Consider the following 21,414-nt stretch of genomic DNA (forward strand, 5'->3'; position numbering starts at 1 on the left):
ATTTTTTTCAGGTTTTTCACAACTGAAGCGTGGTGCATGGAATATGTATACATGTTATCCAGTTTGCAATGAAGGTTCTTGGGATATTCTAGAAAATATCAAGGAACGAGTTTGTCTAAAACCCCCCGTCAAAGTTAAGAAGGGTTGACCAACAACAAAGCGTAGGCCATCACAAGGTGAGCCTCGTAAGGAATAGAGACGGTGCAACTCATGTGGCGGTCGAGGCCATAATAGGGCAACATGCAAAGAAGTGATGCCTGCACCATCTACCTCAAGACAACAAGTGTCACAACCTTCACAACCGTCACAGTTGGCCCAACCTTCACCATCTTCATCTTTGCCACATTCTCTAGACAATATTTCTTTTGGTTAAATTGTATCTTTTTGTTAAATTGTATGTTTTTGTACCAACTGAATCAGTTACTATTCCACATGATGTTTTATATATATATATATATATATATATATATATATATATATATATATATATATATATATATATGTAGGTGGTGGTTTTGTTCAGGTGTTAGTTTTTTAATATATGTCATGTATGTGCAGGTGGAAACATTTGTGCAGGTATTGGGCATGGGGCGTGGGTCTTGGGCGTGGGGCGTGGGTCTTGGACGAGGGGCGTGAGACTTGGGCGTGGGGCTTGGGCGTGGGGTTGGGGCTTGGGCCATGGGCGTGGGGCGTGGGCCTTGGGCGTGAGGCTTGGGCGTGGGGCGTGAGGCTTGGGCGTGGGGATTGGGTGTGGGGATCAAGTGTGGGGCTTGGGCGTGGTGCTTGGGCGTGGAGCATGGGCGTGGGGCATTGGGCGTGGGGCGTGGGGCTTTACATATTATTACTTGAATAAATTTAAGGTTTTGTTATACTTGGAAAATCTCAGTCATTTAAATCTAACAAAGACAGCAATAATTAACTAATTTTAGAATGAAATTTGAAGCAAACAAATTAACTATTTATATTCAATTTAGATCAGGGGTCTACAATTTGATGGAATAATCTTACTGCCCATTTGTTTCTCCAAAAATTCATATTTTTAGTGACCACATTTGATACAACCAATGAGGTAGTAAGGTATTCCAAATGCATAATAGTAAAACCCCACAGTCCCCACTTTTGGTTGTCTTTGGGACTGTTGGGTGTGGTATTATGGAATATGACATCCTATCCAATTTGATCTGTGGAAACCTTTCCTTATCGCCCGTGGTGAACCCCAGTTCAAGCAAGTACGGCACAATTACACACATTGGTTTCAAGAAGTCGTCATATTCATCTTTTGGGAACATATTCTGTTCGTAGTCATATACATATATGCACCAATCTTGTAGATGAATTTTGCATAGGACCCAGTGCTTCTGCTTTAGGTTCAAGGGTACATATATCATATCAACAATATTCCAAGGATTACTTCCTTCACCAAATACGTATTCCATGAGATCGTCGAATTTGTAGCCTGCAGGATTCGGGGTAAACATATCATAGCGATTGTTCGTCTTCTGAGAGAATTTAGAGTCAGCAATTGAGAAATTTTTTGGATATGTCTTAGGGAACTCCGCAACCCTTCGTTTCATTAGATGACAGATTTCATCTATCTCCTGCGAAAAAAAATTATTGATTAAGCAAAATTATTGGGCGTAGAACGTGGGCGTGGGGTTGAGCGTGGGGCTTGGGCGTGGAGATTGGGCGTGGGGCGTGGGGCTTGGGCGTGGGGCATGGGCCTTGGGCATGGGGTGTGAGGCTTGGGCATGAGGCTTGGGCGTGGGGATTGAGTGTGGGGTGTGGGACTTGGGCGTGGGGCGTGGGCCTTGGGCGTGAGGCTTGGACGTGGGGATCAAGTGTGGGGCTTGGGCGTGGAGCGTGGGCGTGGGGCGTGGGCCTTGGGCCTTGGGCGTGGGGCGTGGGCCTTGGGCGTGGGGGTTGGGCATGGGGCGTGGGGCGTGAGAGTTGGGCGTGAGGCGTGGGGTTGAGCGTGGGGCGTGGGGGTTGGGCGTGGGGCTTACAAAAATAAAGAATAAAAATACTTACCGTATCATGTAACCATTCTTGAGGCTTGAGCAATCTGTTGAAAAAAGAACGATCTGCAGAGCAAACCGTCGACTCCTTGAAATCCTCTCCATCACTCTTTAACCATTTCTTCAACTCCTTCATCTTTTCCTCGTCAATTCGTAACAAAGGATTAACCTTAACCGGATCATTTAGTTTAAACTCTTTCCCACCAGGGTCGGTGTAGTCCCCCAATTGTTTCGACTTCTTCTTTCTCCGAAAACTTTTACCAACAAATTGTGATGGAGTCAATTGTTTCACATCATTCACCTTCTTCTCCTTCCCCTTATTCTTCTCCTTCTTCTTCTCCTCAGTCTCCACAATCACCTCCTTCACAATCTCCTTATCCACCTCTCCTCTTTCTTCTCCTTTGGAACATGAGGCAAATCTTCTTCCTGCACAATCAAAAAATTAGATTAATATACATTGTGGAACGTAGGGCGTGTGACTTGGTGCAATACTTTGTCATTCTTAGTCTCCTCTTCCACCTCCTCTTTCTTCTCCTTATTCTTCTCAGCTTTTACCTCCACCTCCTTCTCCTTATTTTCCTCCACCTCCACCTCCTTCTCCTTATTCTCCTCCACCTCCACCTCCACCTCCACCTCCACCTCCTTCTCCTCTACCTCCACCTCCTTCTCCTTATTCTCCTCTACCTCCACCTTCTTCTCCTCCTCCTCAACCTCCTCATTATTGTCATGCACATCATCATTCTTCTCCTTATTGTCATGCACATCATCATTCTTCTCCTCATGCACATCATCATTCTTCTTCTCTGGGCCATCAAAACTCAATTTGCGAGAGACTTTTGGCGTGGGGCGCGAATCATCATTCTGCACAATGAAAAAATCAGAATAATATACATTGTGGAACGTGGGGATTCGCACGTTCTATACCATATCTTGTCATTCTCCTCAGTCTTCTCGTCATTCTCCTCAGTCTTCTCGTCCTCCTCCTCAGTCTCCTCGTCCTCCTCCCCAGTCTCCTCGTCCTCCTCCCCAATCTCCTCGTCCTCCTCCTCAGTCTCCTCGTCCTCATACTCGTCATCCTCCTCATCGTTCTGCAAAATCAAAAATGAAATGAGATTAATTTACATTTTGAGGTCTTGGGCGTGGGGCTTGGGCGTGGGGCGTGGAACTAGGGCGTGGGGCGTGGGGGGTGGGTGTGGGGCTTGGGCGTTGGGAGTGGGGGTTGGGCGTGGGGCGTGGGGTTGGGCGTGGGGGTTGGGCGTAGGGCGTGGGGCGTGAGGCTTGGGCGTGTGGGTGTGCAATTATATACTTTTATTTTGAATTCTTCTTCTTGTCCAACTTATCAGCATTCCTCTTCTTGGCCAACTCATCAGCAATCCTCTTCTTGGACAAAATCGCCAGCCTCTCTCGCCTCTCCTTTCTTTCATTCCTCTTTCTTGTAATCTCATCATCATCCTCCTTAGTCTTCTTCATCTTCTCGTCATTCTTCCTCTTAGAGTTCATCAACTCATCATTCTTCCTCTTCGTCCTATTCTCATTATCAACATCATCATTCTTCCTCTTCGTCCTATTCTCAACAAGTGCAAGATCATTATTCTTCCTCTTTGTCGTCCTCTTCTCAGTATCAATTGCAGCAGTACCTGCCTCTTCTTTTTCTTCTCCTCCACCATTCTTTTGTTCATTTCTTTGCCCCAATAATGTGATTATAAGTTGTTGATTCTCCTTCATGAGCTTGATTTCACTTTTAATCTCATTCACATCCTTTTTAATCCCATTCACAATATTTGTCAGCACATCAAGTTTGTCAGTTATGTCTTGAGACACTCGATTGGGTGCACAAGATGTAGATTTGTCTTCAGTTGGAATAGGAGTCGTTGCAGAAGGGATTGAATGAGAGGAGCTTTCTTGGCTAGTTTCATCATTAACTTCAGGGACCTTGGGACTAATATGTCTACTCTTCTTGGTCGGCGGTTTGGGAGTCCTTTCATGTTTTTCTTTTTCTTCAAAAACATCAATATTTCTCTTCCTCGTATCACATCCAAATAATTCATCATAAATGTTATCAATCTTTCATGTTATTTTTAGGTTGCAAGTTCAAAACATACCTATAACATTTTTAATTTTATTTTTAACCGTTTTAAGTTTATGGGCGGGTCAACCCACAACCCGACTCAAGTATCCATTTACTCTCATATATATATATTCAAATTAACTACATATTTCGACTCTACAAACCATACATTTTCAAAATTAAGCATTATTATTTATATATATATATATATATATATATATATATATATATATATTAGTATAATTTTTATTATTTCTTTAAAATTTTATTGTATAGAAACATATTCTAAGAGATTATTTGAAAACTCTTAAATTTTAAAAAAAATATTATTCAATTATTATATTATTTTAAATTAATTTTTATTTTTATCAAAATAATGACATTATTGGAGTCTAGATTTATTTAAAATTTTTACTTGTTTCAAATATTTTATTCAAATATTAATTTAAATAAAATAATTTTCTATTTTAATTATAATTATATATATATATATATATTTTAAATTCATTCAACTAATTTATAAGTGTTTCTAGAAATGCATAATATTTTAAAATATAGTTTAATTAAATATATATTTATAAAATAAAATTATGAATAGACCAACATTGTCTTTTTCCGTTTTCTGTCTTTCTTCTTCCTTTCTCTTGTTCCCACCATTTCTCTCTGATATTTCCATTTTCAGCCAATCTCTCTGCAAGTCACGTTCCTTCATCATCCTGTTTCAATCTCCTTTCTAAAACCCTAAATCTTTACACTTTAGTCTTTATAATTGATCATCTTCTTCTTTCATCTTCCTTTCTCTTCAAAATGGGCAGTGATGAAAAATTCAGCTTCTACAAGATCATTCAACCTGGCCAAACATCTTTGGAAACAATGGTACATAACTATCTAACTTGTTTTCTTTTTTTCTTTCTATTTCTCCATTGTGTTGATTCACTAACTTAGAACATAATAATAAATTACAGAGAATCCCTCCAAACTTCACCAAGAACTATACAAGAAACTTACCCAAATATGTGACCCTGAAAGGTCCTAATGGCAAGATTTACCCACTTCAACTAAGGAAAGATTCAGCTGGTTTCTCATTTAAAGAAGATGGGTGGGATTCATTTTTCAAAGACTCGGGTTTTCAAGGTGGGGAATTCACAGTTTTCACTTATGATGAACCATACTCACACTTTGAAGTGAGGATTTTCGATATGAGTGGATTGGAAAGAATGCCATTGATGGGAAGGTATGTATTCTGACTCTCTTTCAGTTCATGTGAAATTTCAGAGATGAAAGAATGCTCTAACAGTTAATTTATTGTTGTTTTAAGCTGTGATTCCATGTCATTGAGTGAAGAACTAGCAGTTCCTGCAATTCCATTGAAACAAGTTCATCCAGAAGGCTCTAACAATAATGATAATTATCATCTTTATGATGAGATGTTGGAGAAAGCTGGAATCAAATTCCCTTATATCTTAAAGCGTTTAACCAGTTACCATGTTGAGAAGATTTTCGTGATGGTGAGTTTGTTTGAACTTTTTTGAAGGCAATTATTGATTTGGTTTTCTTTTGTTTGATTGTTTTGGAATGGAATTGCAGAATTTCTCCAAATCCTCTGTTTTAGAACAGTACTTGCCAAGTGAAAGAGAAAATATAGTTCTACTAAATGCAGAGGGAAGATCATGGGAAGTGAGTTATATTCCAAAGAAGAACAGATCATCACTTTCTGGAGGTTGGGGACGTTTTGCCCATGAAAATGGTCTAAAGGTGGATGATATGTGTGCTTTCCAGATTCTCTCCCAACATGAAATTCGAGTGCATGTGTTGGGGGATTTGGTTTGACGAAAAGTGGGTGTTTTCTTTTGAGATTGATGGAAGTTTTTGTTCTATTAAGAATGATTTAAGACTTATTTTGTTTGATCCTAACTGTGTTTTATCAGTTTGTTATGCATGCATAGTTTATTTAGGTTTATGAAATAATCGGTGTGTTCTTCATTTTGAGATGTATGTTTCTAAGAATGTATGCAAGAGATTATAGTATTGATGAAGTATATGAATGATATTATGATATAACTTCATGAAAGATATATTTTTAGTTTTGTTTAAGAGATTAAGTTTCAAATTTAATTTCCATTAAAACGTTTTAAATTAAAATTTATAATCATAATGGTTATGAGAATAGTAGGAGAAATAATTGTTAATGTTTTGGGTATAGGACATAGGTGTATCAAAAGTTTTTTTTGTAACCAAAAAAATTGTAAAGTTTGATATTGATATCAAAAGTTATCAGTAAGGTAAATATATAAAATTTTAAAACGATTATCAACGAATTATTAACTGATTTTTTTAAAATTTTATATTTTTAATCTTATCAAGTTTTAAAATCAAATCAAAATATAATTAGAAGGTAATATTATTCGGTATGAACGATATAATATCACTGTCGTATTGAAATTTCGGTATACCGTTAATATTCAGTATAATTAATATGTTACTTGTATTATATTGAAATTTCGATACAATATCAATATAATTTTTTGAGGTGGGTATATAGTAATGGATAAAAAATTATAATATATATATTCCCTACAATAGTTCATAAGTAATAAATTATTTGAATATATAAACAAATTAAAGGGTGCTAATGTTTTTTATAACCTTATTATTAATTAAGGTTATTTTGTCTTATATTTGGGTCAAACATGATTGAATGACTCCCATTTTGATGTTGAAATCTCATTTGTTAAGAAATTTAATTGACTTGGGATTGTATTTCAATGGTAAGTTGGCCAATTTAGGTTTAAATTGTGGTTTTGTTATATTATATGATATCTTTAATTTGAATGGTTCATATAATATATAAAATATATTAAGGCTTGACCTAAACAAATAAAGGATGCTTGTCTAGTTTTTAAATAATAAATTCATTAGTAATTATTTTGTAGGTAGTTAAAGTTCAACTATATTTTTGTATAGTATCCCCATATATATATATATATACTCAACTGAATTTTGTATGGCCATATAAATCAATAATTAACTTTTCTAACTATAATATTTTTTAATTTGATTTTCAAGACAACAAAATATACATTTGAATATGAAAAGTTAAATGTGTAAATCGTTTTTTTACACCAAAATATAACTAAACAGTTAACTATTGTTTGAGAAAAAAAGAATATGTTTGGTTTGAGGAACGTTTGTTTGGTTTGATTGGTTCTCTTAGTTTATTTATTCACTATAAAATTCGGCTCGGGTTCAAATTGACAAGTTTGAAATCTCAAGTTAACTGATTAAATGGTACTAACATGAATTTGACATGATTAATGAACCTCACACATTTATTTGGAATTTACTTGAACCCAATAATTGACCCGACTTAGCTCAAACCTAATCTGATTTAACCCATATAATTTAATATCATATTTCTCTATTTTAAATAAAAGTAACATTATCAATAAAGAATCATGAAAATAAATCATAAATCCACTTTAAAAAATGACAAGCATAAAACTCGATTTTAGTTCATGGTCATTTCAGATCAACCCAATTTTGAACCGTTTATTAATTAGATTACTTTTGTCGATCGAATTTTGATCCAAACTAAAAAAATACATGACAACTAACCTAATTTCGATTTGAGTCGTGTTTTTGTGTTGAGTCAGAAATAACCGGCCATAATTTGAAAGTCACCAAACCGATCAACCAAACGTTAGAAAACTGTAAATTATTCAATTTAGAAAGATTAATAGTTATGATTTATAATACAATGAACCTGAAACGTTTACGATGGCTTTCATTTTTTAAATTAGGCCAATTGTCTAACATATATCTTATTAGTATACACATGTTTTAAAAAATATATATTTATTATATAATTACTAAGAATATATTTTATTTTCAAATAAGTTAATTAGGTGGGATGCTTAGGGACTAATTGGCCCGCCATTAAGGCGTCTAGAACAACTCTCTCTCTCTCTCTCTCCGTCAGTTATCATTCACTCTCTCAAATTGGCCGCCGACGCCTCACAATCGAGGGCGAAAGTCATACCCTTTACTCGATTTTGATCATCAATGGCGCTCAATCCCTACGGTGGTTCTTCCTCTATCATTCGTCTTAACATCGGTTAGCTCTTCTTCATCTTCTTCTCTATCAGGTCTCTCATACTTTCGATCATGGAAAAATATGAAATCGACCTTCAATTTATTTCAGTTCGCATCAAATGGTATTCCAAAACCCTACCCTGTCATACCCTTAAACTGATATTGAAGAAATAACATATCCGCTACCTATGTAGAAATGATAATAATAATGTACAGCGTCACCGGTGACAAATCTAGCTAGCTTAGAGTGAGTAAAGATGACTAATTGTTAGCAAATGTTGAAACCCTCTTTCTCTATTTTCATCACTTAATTACATTTATCCGTTTCCTTCAATTTCCCAGCTTCTATTGCACAATATTGTAGTGATTCTTCGTTGGGTTTTGTTTATAATTTGAAGGAGGCAAGAAGTTTTCCACCACAATTGATACTTTGACTATGCGTGAACGAGATTCGATGCTTGCTGCTATGTTCAGTGGCCGTCATACTGTCTGTGAAGAATCTGCAAAGGTATGTTCAGGGGAATTTTATTGTTGTATTTATTAGTAATACTTTTGCAATCTTCAGATGTCTTGTTTTCTGATACTGAAGTTTATAAGTTTAAAATTGGCCATGTTTTTTTTTTCATTTTGGTCAATTAAATGATGTTAAATGAAAATGAACTAAAAAGGTAAATTCTTTAATATGAAGTCTCTGACAATAGGTGGTTGTGTTTTGTCTGGAATATGTCAAGAGGCTGTTTATTTCTCATTAGTTTGTATGGAAGAGAATGTATTGACTTGTCTTATAAGGCAGCTGTTATCTGCTTCAAATTCTTGGTTTTTTTTTTATCAGGGGTATGTGTTTGTTGATAGAGATGGAAAACATTTTCGTCACATTCTGAATTGGTTGAGAGATGGTGTTATTCCTTCACTAGAAGATTCTGAATATGCGGAGCTTTTGAGGGAGGCAGAGTATTATCAGCTTCTTGTAAGCCAATCCACTGCCAGTCTAAATAATTGCCCTTCTTATATATATTATCCTCCAATTATTTTCTTGCACTATTTTTCTGTAGTAAGTAGATATACCATGTTGAATCCATGGATTTATGAGTTCTGTTCCGTTAACTATATCTGTTCAGAGTTTGTGAAGCAATTGAAATTGGTATTTTTACCCCATTTGTCCTTTGGTATTTCCCTTTTTTTACTTTGCAACTGCGAGTTTATGTAGGATTGTTTATTTTCTTAGGGGTTGTATATAATCAATAAGCTATAAGCTATAAGGTTATTCTGCAGTGTTTGCTGCAGTTCTAATTTAAACAGATCCCGAGTTCACACTTCTACTGTCTTCTATGAGTTCATAATCAATAGATAATAAGATAGATAAAATGTTAGAGATTGGAAACAAAATACATGTAATATAGCCATGTGATGCTGATTGGTAGTGAGGCATCTAGATGATAGATGAAAATGCTCTCCATATCATTGTAGGATTTGTTTTGGACCAGAATAAGCTTGATCCTTGGGTTCCATTAAGTTTGATAACTGGATAAGGAGATGGCATGCAAAATGACCTTGATATAATCCTCATTTCTTATTCTTCGTGGAATATGACATATTTCCCGTGAACTACTTATAGAGTGGTATTCCTTACAATTATTTGGACTTTGCTCTAAATTCTATTTGCAATTATGCATAATTCGTTCACTTATTTTGGATGTCTGTTTGCATGTCAAAATGATTTTCTGTTCAATTATCCTTTTATTTATTTCTTATTATTAAGGTTAGAAAATGGATTATGGTTTCCTTTGTTCAAGTGGCGTTAGTTACTTTCATACTCATTGGAACAGGTACTAGCAGATGGAATTAATGCTACTTTGAATAAGAGAAAGGAAGATGAAGAGTTGGTTAGTGAATTGACTAGGATAGATATCATCAAATGCATACAGTCAGAACGAGTCAGATTTCGAGGATTGAATCTTTCCGGCCTCGATCTTTCAAAGCTGGTAATTTTCCAAACTGCATGTTTGCTTTGCTGTCTCCTGGAGATTTCTAATGCTAATAACTTGGGAAAACTCCATATTGACATTTGCTCTTGATGATTTTAATCTTTCTGGGAAGACTTTGCATTTGTTGCTTCACAAACAAAATAAGAACATAAAATAGGAAGAATTGTCAATATCACATAGCAGCATAATTAACTTGTGTTAATTAGTGTGCAACATATTCATGAAACTGTCTAGCTTCTTTATATTTGGCTTACAGCTTTATTGTTGTGTTAAAATCTCTTTCTTCCACTAGTATTATTATCTCTCATTCATTTTTTGTGCTTTATATGCAGGATTTGTCATGTGTGGATTTCAGTTATTCATGTCTCAAGAATGTATTCTTCTCCAGGGCAAACCTTCAATGCGCAAAGTTTCGCGTAAGCTATGCTATGGTTTGCCTTTGAAATCTTTATATGAACTGCTAAGTAATAAGATTTTAGCTTGTAGCTAGTTATGGTAAGGATCCTAATATGCTCCCTTTTTACACTTCTATCATCATACGTTAAAATCTTCTTATTTATTTAAGTGATTACTGAAATTCTAATTAATCTCAGTTATTATTGGGACAAGTTTTAATGATGTAAAATATCACTCCTTATTATAAATCACAGGATGCAGATGCTGAAGGTTCTATATTCCATAATGCAACATTGCGTGAGTAAGTCAGGCATGCTCTAATTTCATAAATATTGCTTCCATATAGAAAATGAGAAAACGAGGAATAAGATTAGGAACTTCCTATTATTTTTTGCTTTTTTTGAGGCCCGGGTTGGGGGTGTGGGCAAAATATTATGAACTATGAAATACACTTTCTTAATATTGATTCTAGATCTTGTTTGCATTCAGGAAGAAGCCCGTGCTAATTATTTTTGTCTTTGCCTAGGGAAGATGTGAGTTTACTGGGGCAAACCTCCGTGGAGCTTTGTTAGCTGGAGCAAATCTTCAAAGTGCAAATTTGCAAGGTAAAACCTTGTATTGTAAACTCTTTTTTGACAATTGGTAATCTATATATAAATGTCAAATATGAGAAATTTTTAAAAAATTATGGGATTATCTAGCAACATAAACACATTGAATCTCAAAAGGAAAAACATTCAGCACAATGCACTTTGTAATTTTGTTGAATGGTTATGTCATATTATTTTATTTTCAAACTAGGCAATTGTCAGATGTGTAGGTAGGCTGATGTGAGGTCTATCATTAAGGCTGTTTGATTTTCTTTATCTATTCCCCCTTCTTTTTGATGACAATCCCCCATCTATGAAGTACATTCAACTTTCTGTAGTCATTGTTTTTTGGTGAACTATAACTATGTGAATGCTGCTTCACATGATTTCTTCTCTTATTTTGCAGATGCCTGTTTGATAGACTGTAGCTTCTGTGGAGCTGACTTGCGTTCTGCACATCTTCAGGTTGGGTCTCTTTAATCAATTCAATTGTTTGTCTCCTTCAAGATAGGGGATTTTATTCCATTTTAGTAACTACAGTAGACCGGTCATCCATAGCAACACAAAAACAAAAGATCAAAGGCATAACCATATGAATATATGACGGATGCCAAATCACAACCTGCTTGATCATCTTGAACATCCAAGTATACCAACCATAATTCGCTTGCAAAACACACGAACCTCCATCATATATGGAAAATATAGAAAACATTCATGCAAATACCCGCTGGTCTACACGACATCTCTTGTAATCTAACCTTGACTGGTTTCCGGGACATGGATCACACATGTTTCATTTATTTTGCTATTGTTTTACGAATCTGTCTGTTTGGTTTTCTTTTCTTTGCACCTATTAATTCTGACAGTGGGAAGTTTTGTGTATAAATCTTTTTACCAATAAATATTCTGACTGTGGGAATATTTATTTTATCAACTTTTTTGTGAAATTTTTAGTCTGCCGATCTAAATAATGCCAATTTGGAGGGAGCCAATCTGGAAGGTGCCAATCTAAAGGTACTAACATAAATGCTATGTTGATAGATTAATGGTTGAATGGTAAATGGAAGTAGATTAATGCTGTTTGAGTTCATCTTGGCTTATAGATAATATGGGTTCCTACATTATAGTTTTGATATGCTTCTATCTCCTTAATATAGGTGTTTGGGTGATATATCATATCCCTAATAAAGAATAACTTCTCTTATACCCTCAATAATAATAATTTACCTGTTTTCTCAATAAATCCCACAATTTCAAAACATTTGTCTTTGTTGGTGGGTTTTTTGTGTTTGCTTTTATTCAGGGTGCAAAGTTGAATAATGCCAACTTTAGGGGAGCTAACCTTCAGCGAGCTTATCTTCGTCATGTTAACCTCCGTGATACAGTAAGTTTGACAAACTGTTGGAAAAATCAATTTCCCTTTTTCTTCTAACATTACTCATTATGTTGGATCTCTTTTAGATCAGTACATGTAGTTTACATCATGCAAATTACATTATTGGATCTCAGGTTATGTTTGGATTTCTACACGAGTTATTAAGTTTGGTGGTCTAAATCTAAAATGTTGATTATAAATAGTAACATTATTCTCTTACCATCATAAATTGCATTTTTAGATTTTGACATATTTGCTTACTTGCTGCTGCTTTCTAGAGCTTGTTTGATCTTGGGTTATTTAAAAAAAACCATTTATAACATCATCTATACTTTCGACCATCAAATAACTTAAGTCATCAACTAAAATACCCTTTATTTTATCTTTTTATAAATTCTAAATACAAATGGACATTTTAGTAATATAACCCAAAAAACCCACTCTTCGCCAAACAATATTTTGATTTCATAACCTAGATTTTTTTTCAAATAACCACACATCAAACAAGCTTAGTTTTTTCAAGAGCTTAAACTCACTTAATTCATCACTCATCTATTCAACCATAAAATCATTTCATTCAATCCAATAATTCCATAAAACCCACTTTTTCAAATAATCCCATACAAAAACCAACATGCTCCAAAGCTCTCTTTCTGGGATTTTGATATGCAATTGAAGTTGTTGTAAACCTAATTTAAACACAAATTATGTGCATGGTTTAAGTTCATAATATATCATTAAATTGTATTTAGTTTGGAGTCTTATAATTTGATTGATTTTGGAGAATTTTGCTTTGTTCCAGCATTTAGAAGGTGCAAAGCTTGATGGTGCCAATATGTTGGGAGCAATCAGGTGATCAGTGATGATGAAGGTTACAGACAATTGCGGTGAAATTATTGGCTTGCAGCAACATATTATTACTTTGTTATTCTCATTGTGATAAAAAAAACATTTGCTAATTGATTTGTGACATGACATTTGTTTGTTTCGGAGGATTCCGAGGTTTGTGTAAGTTTGGAAATTAGTTATACTATTTCTCAAAGATTGTTTTGTTGATAGATAGATGATGGTTTAAGTTAAGGTCTTAAGAATTTTCGGATTCATTGCAAAATATTTACATTTGGCCTAAATTAGTTCAATGGTTGGATGTGAGAAATCGATTTGGGTATAATCCACAGTAGTTTCGTGTCGTGATTTCCAATTGTACAAATAAAAAAGCGTTAGAAGGTTCAGTATTTTATAAAATAGAGTACTATTATTTGAATTATAAAATAGAGTACTATTATTTGAAGATTATTAAAAAAATCATCATTCATATTTTTCTTTTGTTTGTTTATCATTTTAGTGCCTTTTTTTTTCTCCTTATAATTTCTACTTTTTACTTAGTAAAATAAAATTCTTTCTATCTAATCTCTTGGTTTTAATAAAATTAGACAATATATATATAGATAAATGTATTAACTTTAAAACATTGGCGGACAACTTTCTAAAAGAAAAAAAAATTGTTAGGTAAAATTTATTTTCTAAAATTTGGTATTTAAAATTTTAAATTCGTTAGAAGTATTTAAATAGTTAAAGTCTGAAATCTCAGTTGATCCCAATAAATATCCTGAATTTGAGAATTTGGTCAAAAATAAATTAATCAAACATAAAGATTTGGTTGCAAAATTTTTTTAAAAAAAATCATAATTTATTTACAACTAAGAGATATCTATTAACTAATCTCTATATTACTCCCTAGAATATAAATAATAACAGTAAATTTGTTTTCTTCTTAAAATAAAAAACTTAATTAAATCAAATTATATGCAAACTGGCCATTTTTTTCAAACTAATAACCAATCAATAAATGAAAATTTTGATTGTATATTTCAATATATAAAATTGATAATCTAATCGAAAATATAACAAAAACTAAAGTCAAATCTTATGTAGTCTGCTAAATTTGCATTTTTAGAGAAATAAAAAAATTTATGTCTAAAATATAATAAGAATAATTTTAGAACATTTTAACTGAAAATCAAGTTTATTTGAATGTATTTGTCCCGAATTTATATGGTTTCGCTTTTGTTCGTGATTGCTATTTTCTGAAATGATTATTTTTTTAAATTTATTATTTTATAGTATGATATTTTTTTATTTTTACATCAAAATTCGTTATTTTATTTTAGTTTCAACTTCGTTACCCTGTCACTAAACAAGTTTTTATTGTCTCAAAAATATTATTTTGTTAAATTTATTGCATGAGTTTAATTTTTATATTAATAATTTAATTTAATTTTATTAATAAAAGGTTATATCATTATCTTGAAGGAAAAAAAAATGGTTCAGATTTAGTGATTATACAGTAGAAATCTAGAGTGAGAAAACTAGATGCCTCAAATGGCGATGAACAACGGCGATAAACGGTCGTCGACTCGCCGTCGCCGTCGCCGTGCTGCCGCAGAATACACCATGACTGATTCAGTCAATAGACGAAACAATCTCAGCCAAAGTTCGTCTTCAATATCCGAATTCAAAAGGCGAAAACTCAAACCGAATTGTAAGCTAAGCATGATAACGACATTGTTAATTATTTGGAAATTATCCCTCAAAAGGAATACATGAACTGCAATTCTAATTCACACGTTCTTTCCAGACAAAGAATAAAGGGTTATTATTATTCCTATTTTTGTAAGAATCTTTCAGCTTTATCTTTACTTAGACTCTCAGTTTTTAATTCGACAATGGCTTCCATCAAAGTGTTAAAGTTTCCAAAAGCTCATACCCAGAAGTAATTCTTACTGATTAAATGCTTCTACTTAAATATCTTCAAGAGTAAGATTCATGAACTGCTCTTTCACTTTATTAAATATGGGCACCAGGTGTTTGTGTTAATGCTTCAAAGAAGTTTCCATTGATCTCCTTCATTTACATACTTGTTTTCCTCTTCATTGCTGCTTTCTCAATGGCGAATATCATTTTGACAGTTCTTATCTTACTACTTTCCATCTGTTTCTCTGAACAGCATCAATCATCAAATGCAAAGATTTTATTAAAAATCAAATTTCTTCTCAACTACCCATCTGTTTTAAGTAGCTGGAACACGAAAACGGATTTCTGCAACATTGAACCAACTCAATCCTTAACTGTTACTTGCTATGAAGAAAGCATAACCCAGATTCATATCATTGGGAATGAAGGAAATCCTCCATTACCACTTAATTTCTCTATTGATTCCTTTGTAAGGACTCTTTCCAAACTTCAAACTATTAAAGTCCTCACGCTGGTTTCTCTAGGTTTATGGGGTCCTCTTCCTCGAAAAATTGCGAGGCTGTCATCTCTCGAAATTCTGAATATGAGTTCGAATTTCCTATATGATTCCATTCCGAATGAAATTTCTTATTTGACAAATATGCAGACACTCATCCTCGACAGGAACATGTTCTCGGGTCATCTTGTGGATTCGGTTGGTTCGATGTCTGCTCTGTCTGTTTTGAGCATAAGAAACAATTCCTTGAATGGTACTTTACCGGAATCATTAGGAAGATTGGAGAATCTTCGAGTTATTTCTCTTGCTCATAACCAGTTATCTGGTGAAGTGCCGGATCTTGGAAGTTTGGTGAATCTGCAGGTTCTAGATTTGGATGGGAATTTCTTCGGGCCTCAATTTCCTAATCTGTGTGACAAACTGGTTACACTTGTTTTAAGGAATAACAAGTTTGGATCTGGAATTCCGAAAGAGTTGACGTCTTGTTATCAGCTCGAGAAACTAGATGTTTCTTTGAATAGATTGGTTGGTCCGTTTCCATTGCCTCTATTATCGTTACCATCGATCAAGAAGCTTGACATTTCTGGCAACAGATTGACCGGAATGCTCTATGAGAATTTATCTTGCAATTCTGAACTTGAATTTGTGAATTTCTCGTCCAATCTTCTTACTGGAGGTTTGCCTAGCTGTTTTCAATCTCTATTCAAGGATGGAATAGGTCTTTATTCAAACAATTGTTTATCCACTGGAGATTTAAGCCAGCTTCCGTTATCTTTCTGCCAAATCGAAGCTTTGGCAGTGGGACCTGATCGTAATAAATCTAAGCATCCTAGTAGAGGTGTTCTTGCGATGAGCATTGTTCTTGGGATCGTTGGTGGAATTATTCTTGTTGGTTTTGTATTTTTATTCGCTAGAAAGGTTAGTTTGAAGATGCCAAGGGGGAATTTCCTTCAAAGATCAAGTCTTGAGAATGCATCATCAACTGGGTACTCCTCAAAAGTTCTTGCTGATACAAGTAATCTCTCTCTCTCTCTCTTTCTCTCTTAAGCTATCTTGTATGCCAGTTCTGCAAATTTGTTTGTGTATTGAGCATGGATTGTTTCAGTTCTTGAAAATCTAATGTTTAGCTAGAGTTAATTGGTTAGAATGGTACAATTGAAATTTTGGGTATTCATGTGTTTTTATGTCAATTTTTGAGTTCTTAATTTTGATGTAATACCTATTTGGAAGCACTTTATTTTTGTTTTAGTATATGGATCTAGATCCAGATACAAAAACGTTTGAAAACTAAACATAGTGAGACACAAATTCGAAAAATTATTTATGTTTTTGGATTCGAATACATAAACATATTTATAAAGTGTTTCCTATTGGGTATAATAAGAATATCATAATTTGTAAAGAGGGGATATCTTTGTTGTGATTGAAGGATATATTTCTCAAGCAATGAAGATAGGAGCTCTTTGTCTTCCAGCTTATCGGACCTTTTCATTGGAGGAGCTCGAGTTAGCAACCAACAATTTTGACACATCGAATTTTGTTGGCGAAGGTTCTCATGGTCAGGTAAGCGAATCAATCTAAAAAAAATCTATGGAAAGTTAAAGTTTTGGATGACTTTTGTGTACAAAATGTAAGGCTAAGTCCTGTGTCGGGAGAAATCATTGAATTATAATTCTTAAGAGATTTATTTAAATATTTTCCCAATTTCATTACTATTTTTATTCTTCATTTTAATTATCTATAAGACTTATCTAACAATATATAAACCCATTTCCAGTTAATTAACAAATAGTTATAGAAGATGACCTTGGCTTGAATCGTGGAAGATTATATTGGAAATTGTACCTAAACAAATTATACAAATTCACATGAGAATTCTAGTTCTAATTTCAATTCATCTTTTTAAGTCTTTAAACAAACAACAAAATTGGAATTGGACCCTAAATTCCAATTCTAATCCCCATAGCCTAATGGTTTTTCGATTTGAACTCAGATATACAGAGGGCAGCTGAAAGATGGTTCGGTTGTGGCTATAAGATGTGTGAAAACGAAAAGACGGCAAGGAACTCAAAGCTTTATGCATCATATTGATTTGATCTGGAAACTTAGACATAAGCATTTGGTTAGTGCTCTTGGACATTGCTTTGAGTGTTACTTGGATGATGCAACTGTTAGCAGGATGTTTATCATTTTTGAATATGTACCTAATGGAACACTCAGGAGTTGGGTTTCTGGTAAGCCACTAACAAAATAGTTATTTTTTCCACTATTTTCAGCTTCTCATTTTGCGATATTTGTTGGGCAGAGGGTTGTTACCAGAGAAAACTAACTTGGTCACAGCGAATAGCAGCTGTAACAGGGGTGGCAAAGGGTATCCAGTTTCTACATACAGGGATCGTTCCTGGAGTCTTTACAAATAATTTGAAAATAACCGATATTTTAATGGATCAGAACCTTGTTGCAAAAATTAGCGGTTACAACTTGGCTCTTTTATCGGGAAGCTTAATAAGGGTACGTATATTAATGACTGAAAATTCCTTATAGAATGTTTTATTTGATGGACTGACATTTTTGGTATGTTTATGTAGCAGGATGGTATTGAAGTTCCTTCTGGTGCGCGGAATGAATTAAAACCGAGGTATTGTGTATATAGTGATTAAGGTTTGTTGTCATGGGTTTTAATTAATATGTAAAGTTTTAAGGATATCCTAATTCATGTTTGATTAGCATGTAATCCCTTTTTTATTTTCTTTGATTCTATCTATACTCTGTTTTGAAGGGAAAGAAGAGAGGAGAAATCCGATATGTATGGCTTTGGAGTCATTCTATTAGAAGTTCTGCTTGGAAGGCCAATCAATTCGAAGCGTGAAATAGATGTCGCAAAATATCAAGTTAGTTGCAATTTTATAATACACTGCATCTTCCTTGGCATTAGTAAAGTGGATGTTGTTTTATGCACCTATAAAAATGCAATATTTTCATAAAATTCATTATGCAACACAAAGGGTTCTTATTGGATTTGAATTTTGTTGAAATTAAACCCAGTTTTTTTTTTGTCAAGTTTGAGTTTTACATGCCAACTCAAAGGGTTTTTATGATTTAAATTTTGTTGAAATTAAGCCCCGTGTTTTTCTTGTCAAGTTTGAGTTTTACATGCCAACACAAAGGGTTCTTATTGGATTTAAGTTTTGTTGAAATTAAGCCCCATTTTTTTTTGTCAAGTTTGAGTTTTACATGCCAACACAAAGGGTTTTTATTGGATTTAAATTTTGTTGAAATTAAGCCCGTGTTTTTCTTATCAAGTTTGAGTTTTACATGCCAACACAAAGGATTCTTATTGGATTTAAATTTTGTTGACATTAAGCCCCATGTTTTTATGTCAAGTTTGAATTTTACATGCCAACACAAAGGGTTTTTATTGGTTTAAATTTTGTTGAAATTAAGCCCCGTGTTTTTTTTTGTCAAGTTTGAGTTTTACATGTCAACACAAAGGGTTCCCCATAAATAACTCTTGTTTTCATGTAATATATATAATTTTTTGAAAGGTCAACATTTGTATCATTAAGAGGAGGAATGAACATGAAATGAGTTCACAAAGTACATCTGAAGGGGAGAAAGAAAAGAAAATTAAGTCAAAAACAAAAAGAGACATCAGATCCCAAAAAACTCAAATAAATCTCATCATGTGCAGAGTTAAGGCAAAAACTTCATTCTTTCGCTTCTAAACCGTTTTCCTTCTAACTGAGCATAATCTAGTGAATACTGAGGATATTCATGTTTTTTTTAAACCGAGGTTATTCCCCAAAGGAGGCTAACACAACATCCCAACACCATGACCCCCTAAATATGATTTTTGGCTCGTTTCACCTTTCTCTTCTTGGTTATCTAAGTAGTGGAATTCTAACACCATTCTTCACAATTAAATCTGAAATTCTTAGTGTTTAATGGTGGTCAGCTTTTTTCTTTTACATGAACATTGTGCAATATATTCATCCTTCTCTTAAAGGTTCAATTTGAATTTGAATAATTTATTTGTTTTTGAATATGGGTCTAACTCGTGACCTCCTGCTTAAACAACTCAACTGCAATGGACATGACTATATGCATTTTTTACTTGTCCATTTTTCGTTTCTCATAAAAAAGAAGAAACTTTTGGCAAAATGTAACCCACCACCAGGAGTTCAATTGGAATAAACCTTGTTTAAAAAGATACATGGCTTCAATTTTAAGCTTGAGTTAATCCTAACAAAAGCTAATTGAAGCATTTTTTTTTGTTTTGTTTGATTGAATGAATGCAGTTGCAAATATGCATTAGTGCTGAAGGTGTAGCTAGAAGGAGCATAGTTGATCCAGCAATTCAGTACATACATTCAGAAGAATCATTGAAGACAGTTATGGAAATTTGCATCAGATGCTTGCACAAGAACACTTCTGAAAGGCCTTTGATTGATGATGTCCTTTGGAACTTGCAGTTTGCTGCTCAGGTACACGATGCACAGAGCAATGACGGTTCTCCTATATCCTCTTTCAACCCGACACTCGTTAGACAGTAAGAGCAACACGAAAAACATAAAATTTCCTTCTTAATTGACGAAATACTATGGGATTTTGCCTTCTTGACAATGAATGAAATTTGATATTTTATTTTTGAAAGTAGGTTTTAGCCACTTTTAGGCTAATACTCTCAAATTTGCAGCTATGAATCTTATGTAGTATGAATGGTTTTGCTTGTGTTTATACAAAATGATGCATACTTTTGTTGAATGTTTATGAACTTTTAGGGTTAATATTTAAGCTCTGATTTTAATTTACCCAGTGGATTGGAGGTCATTTCTATCATATTTGTATGATTTCTGATTTCTTTTTCATATTTGCTTGCATTTATTTCTAATTATTTTATTTAGTCTAAGTTGATATTCTTTTTTAAAATATGATACTAAATCTTGTGAAAGGTTTAAAACTTGTGATTAAGTTTTGTTACTTAGGAGTAAAATAATTAAGGTATATTTTAAAATATTATTTTATTTTAATTAGTTTTTTATTTATGATTTTTTGATTCATTTATAATCTAAATTAATATTCCAATTACTTTTTATTTATAATTTTTTTATTCATTTATAATCTAAATGAATATTTCAATTACTTTTTATTTATGATTGTTTGATTCGTTTATAATTTAAATTAATATTCTAATTACTTTTTATTTATAATTTTTTTGATTCATTTATAATCATTGCATGATTTTAAAAAGAAAAAGTAATTAATGGGAAATTAAAAAATAAATAGATACATACTTGTTTAAAGGTGCGTTATTTTGTAATATTTTATAAATTTTATTTACTTTCTGTATTCATAGTTTTAAACAATTTTATTATTTTAAAATTAAGTATTAATTAATATTAGAGAAATAATTAAAAGTGAGAATTTGAGAAGGAATTACTCCTAATTTAAAAAAATAAGAAATTTATCTCTTCTCTTTTCTGTATTTTTTCTCTCCCAAATTCACTCCTCTATTGCTGCTTTTAATATTAATATTATTGTTCAAAGTTTAAAAGTATATCCATTTATTCTTCTTTATCTTTTTAATTTATTTAAATTAAGAAAAAAATAAAAAGTCAAATGGAATAATAAAAACAATTA

General features: G+C 33.3%; 4 protein-coding genes across 5 annotated transcripts; 3 read left to right on the forward strand and 1 right to left on the reverse strand.

The window, feature by feature from the left end:
• Positions 1 to 1,031: 1,031 nt before the first annotated feature.
• Positions 1,032 to 4,795, reverse strand: LOC124943055 (DNA ligase 1-like). The gene is made up of 5 exons (XM_047483621.1): positions 4,688 to 4,795; positions 3,411 to 4,079; positions 2,917 to 3,103; positions 2,029 to 2,441; positions 1,032 to 1,598 (listed from the first exon to the last, which is right to left on the reverse strand). Exons 1-5 carry the CDS (start codon positions 4,793 to 4,795, stop codon positions 1,032 to 1,034), a joined length of 1,944 nt encoding a protein of 647 aa, XP_047339577.1.
• Positions 4,796 to 4,890: 95 nt separating this feature from the next.
• LOC124943056 (B3 domain-containing protein Os11g0197600-like) lies at positions 4,891 to 6,067 on the forward strand. Its single transcript, XM_047483622.1, has 4 exons — positions 4,891 to 4,959; positions 5,049 to 5,317; positions 5,402 to 5,591; positions 5,671 to 6,067. Exons 1-4 carry the CDS (start codon positions 4,891 to 4,893, stop codon positions 5,911 to 5,913), a joined length of 771 nt encoding a protein of 256 aa, XP_047339578.1. The 3' UTR covers positions 5,914 to 6,067.
• A 1,957-nt stretch (positions 6,068 to 8,024) lies between these two features.
• Positions 8,025 to 13,579, forward strand: LOC124941952 (FH protein interacting protein FIP2). The gene is made up of 11 exons (XM_047482344.1): positions 8,025 to 8,197; positions 8,574 to 8,683; positions 9,008 to 9,142; positions 10,002 to 10,157; positions 10,493 to 10,576; positions 10,811 to 10,857; positions 11,088 to 11,161; positions 11,553 to 11,611; positions 12,104 to 12,163; positions 12,453 to 12,533; positions 13,327 to 13,579. The coding sequence occupies exons 1-11, from the start codon at positions 8,146 to 8,148 to the stop codon at positions 13,378 to 13,380; spliced, it is 912 nt and encodes a 303-aa protein (XP_047338300.1). The 5' UTR covers positions 8,025 to 8,145; the 3' UTR covers positions 13,381 to 13,579.
• Positions 13,580 to 15,089: 1,510 nt separating this feature from the next.
• LOC124942087 (probable inactive leucine-rich repeat receptor-like protein kinase At3g03770) lies at positions 15,090 to 20,535 on the forward strand. Of its 2 annotated transcripts, none has more exons than XM_047482502.1 (7): positions 15,090 to 16,789; positions 17,204 to 17,337; positions 17,768 to 18,008; positions 18,080 to 18,285; positions 18,363 to 18,412; positions 18,554 to 18,665; positions 20,073 to 20,535. In XM_047482502.1, the coding sequence occupies exons 1-7, from the start codon at positions 15,472 to 15,474 to the stop codon at positions 20,325 to 20,327; spliced, it is 2,316 nt and encodes a 771-aa protein (XP_047338458.1). In that variant the 5' UTR covers positions 15,090 to 15,471; the 3' UTR covers positions 20,328 to 20,535. The 2 variants fall into 2 exon arrangements, with proteins under 2 accessions (XP_047338458.1, XP_047338459.1); XM_047482503.1 differs by having other exon boundaries at positions 18,366 to 18,412.
• The last annotated feature ends 879 nt before the right edge of the window (positions 20,536 to 21,414 follow it).

This window comes from Impatiens glandulifera, chromosome 6 (genome assembly GCF_907164915.1).
Source record: "Impatiens glandulifera chromosome 6, dImpGla2.1, whole genome shotgun sequence".
NCBI classification, from domain to species: Eukaryota; Viridiplantae; Streptophyta; class Magnoliopsida; order Ericales; family Balsaminaceae; genus Impatiens; species Impatiens glandulifera.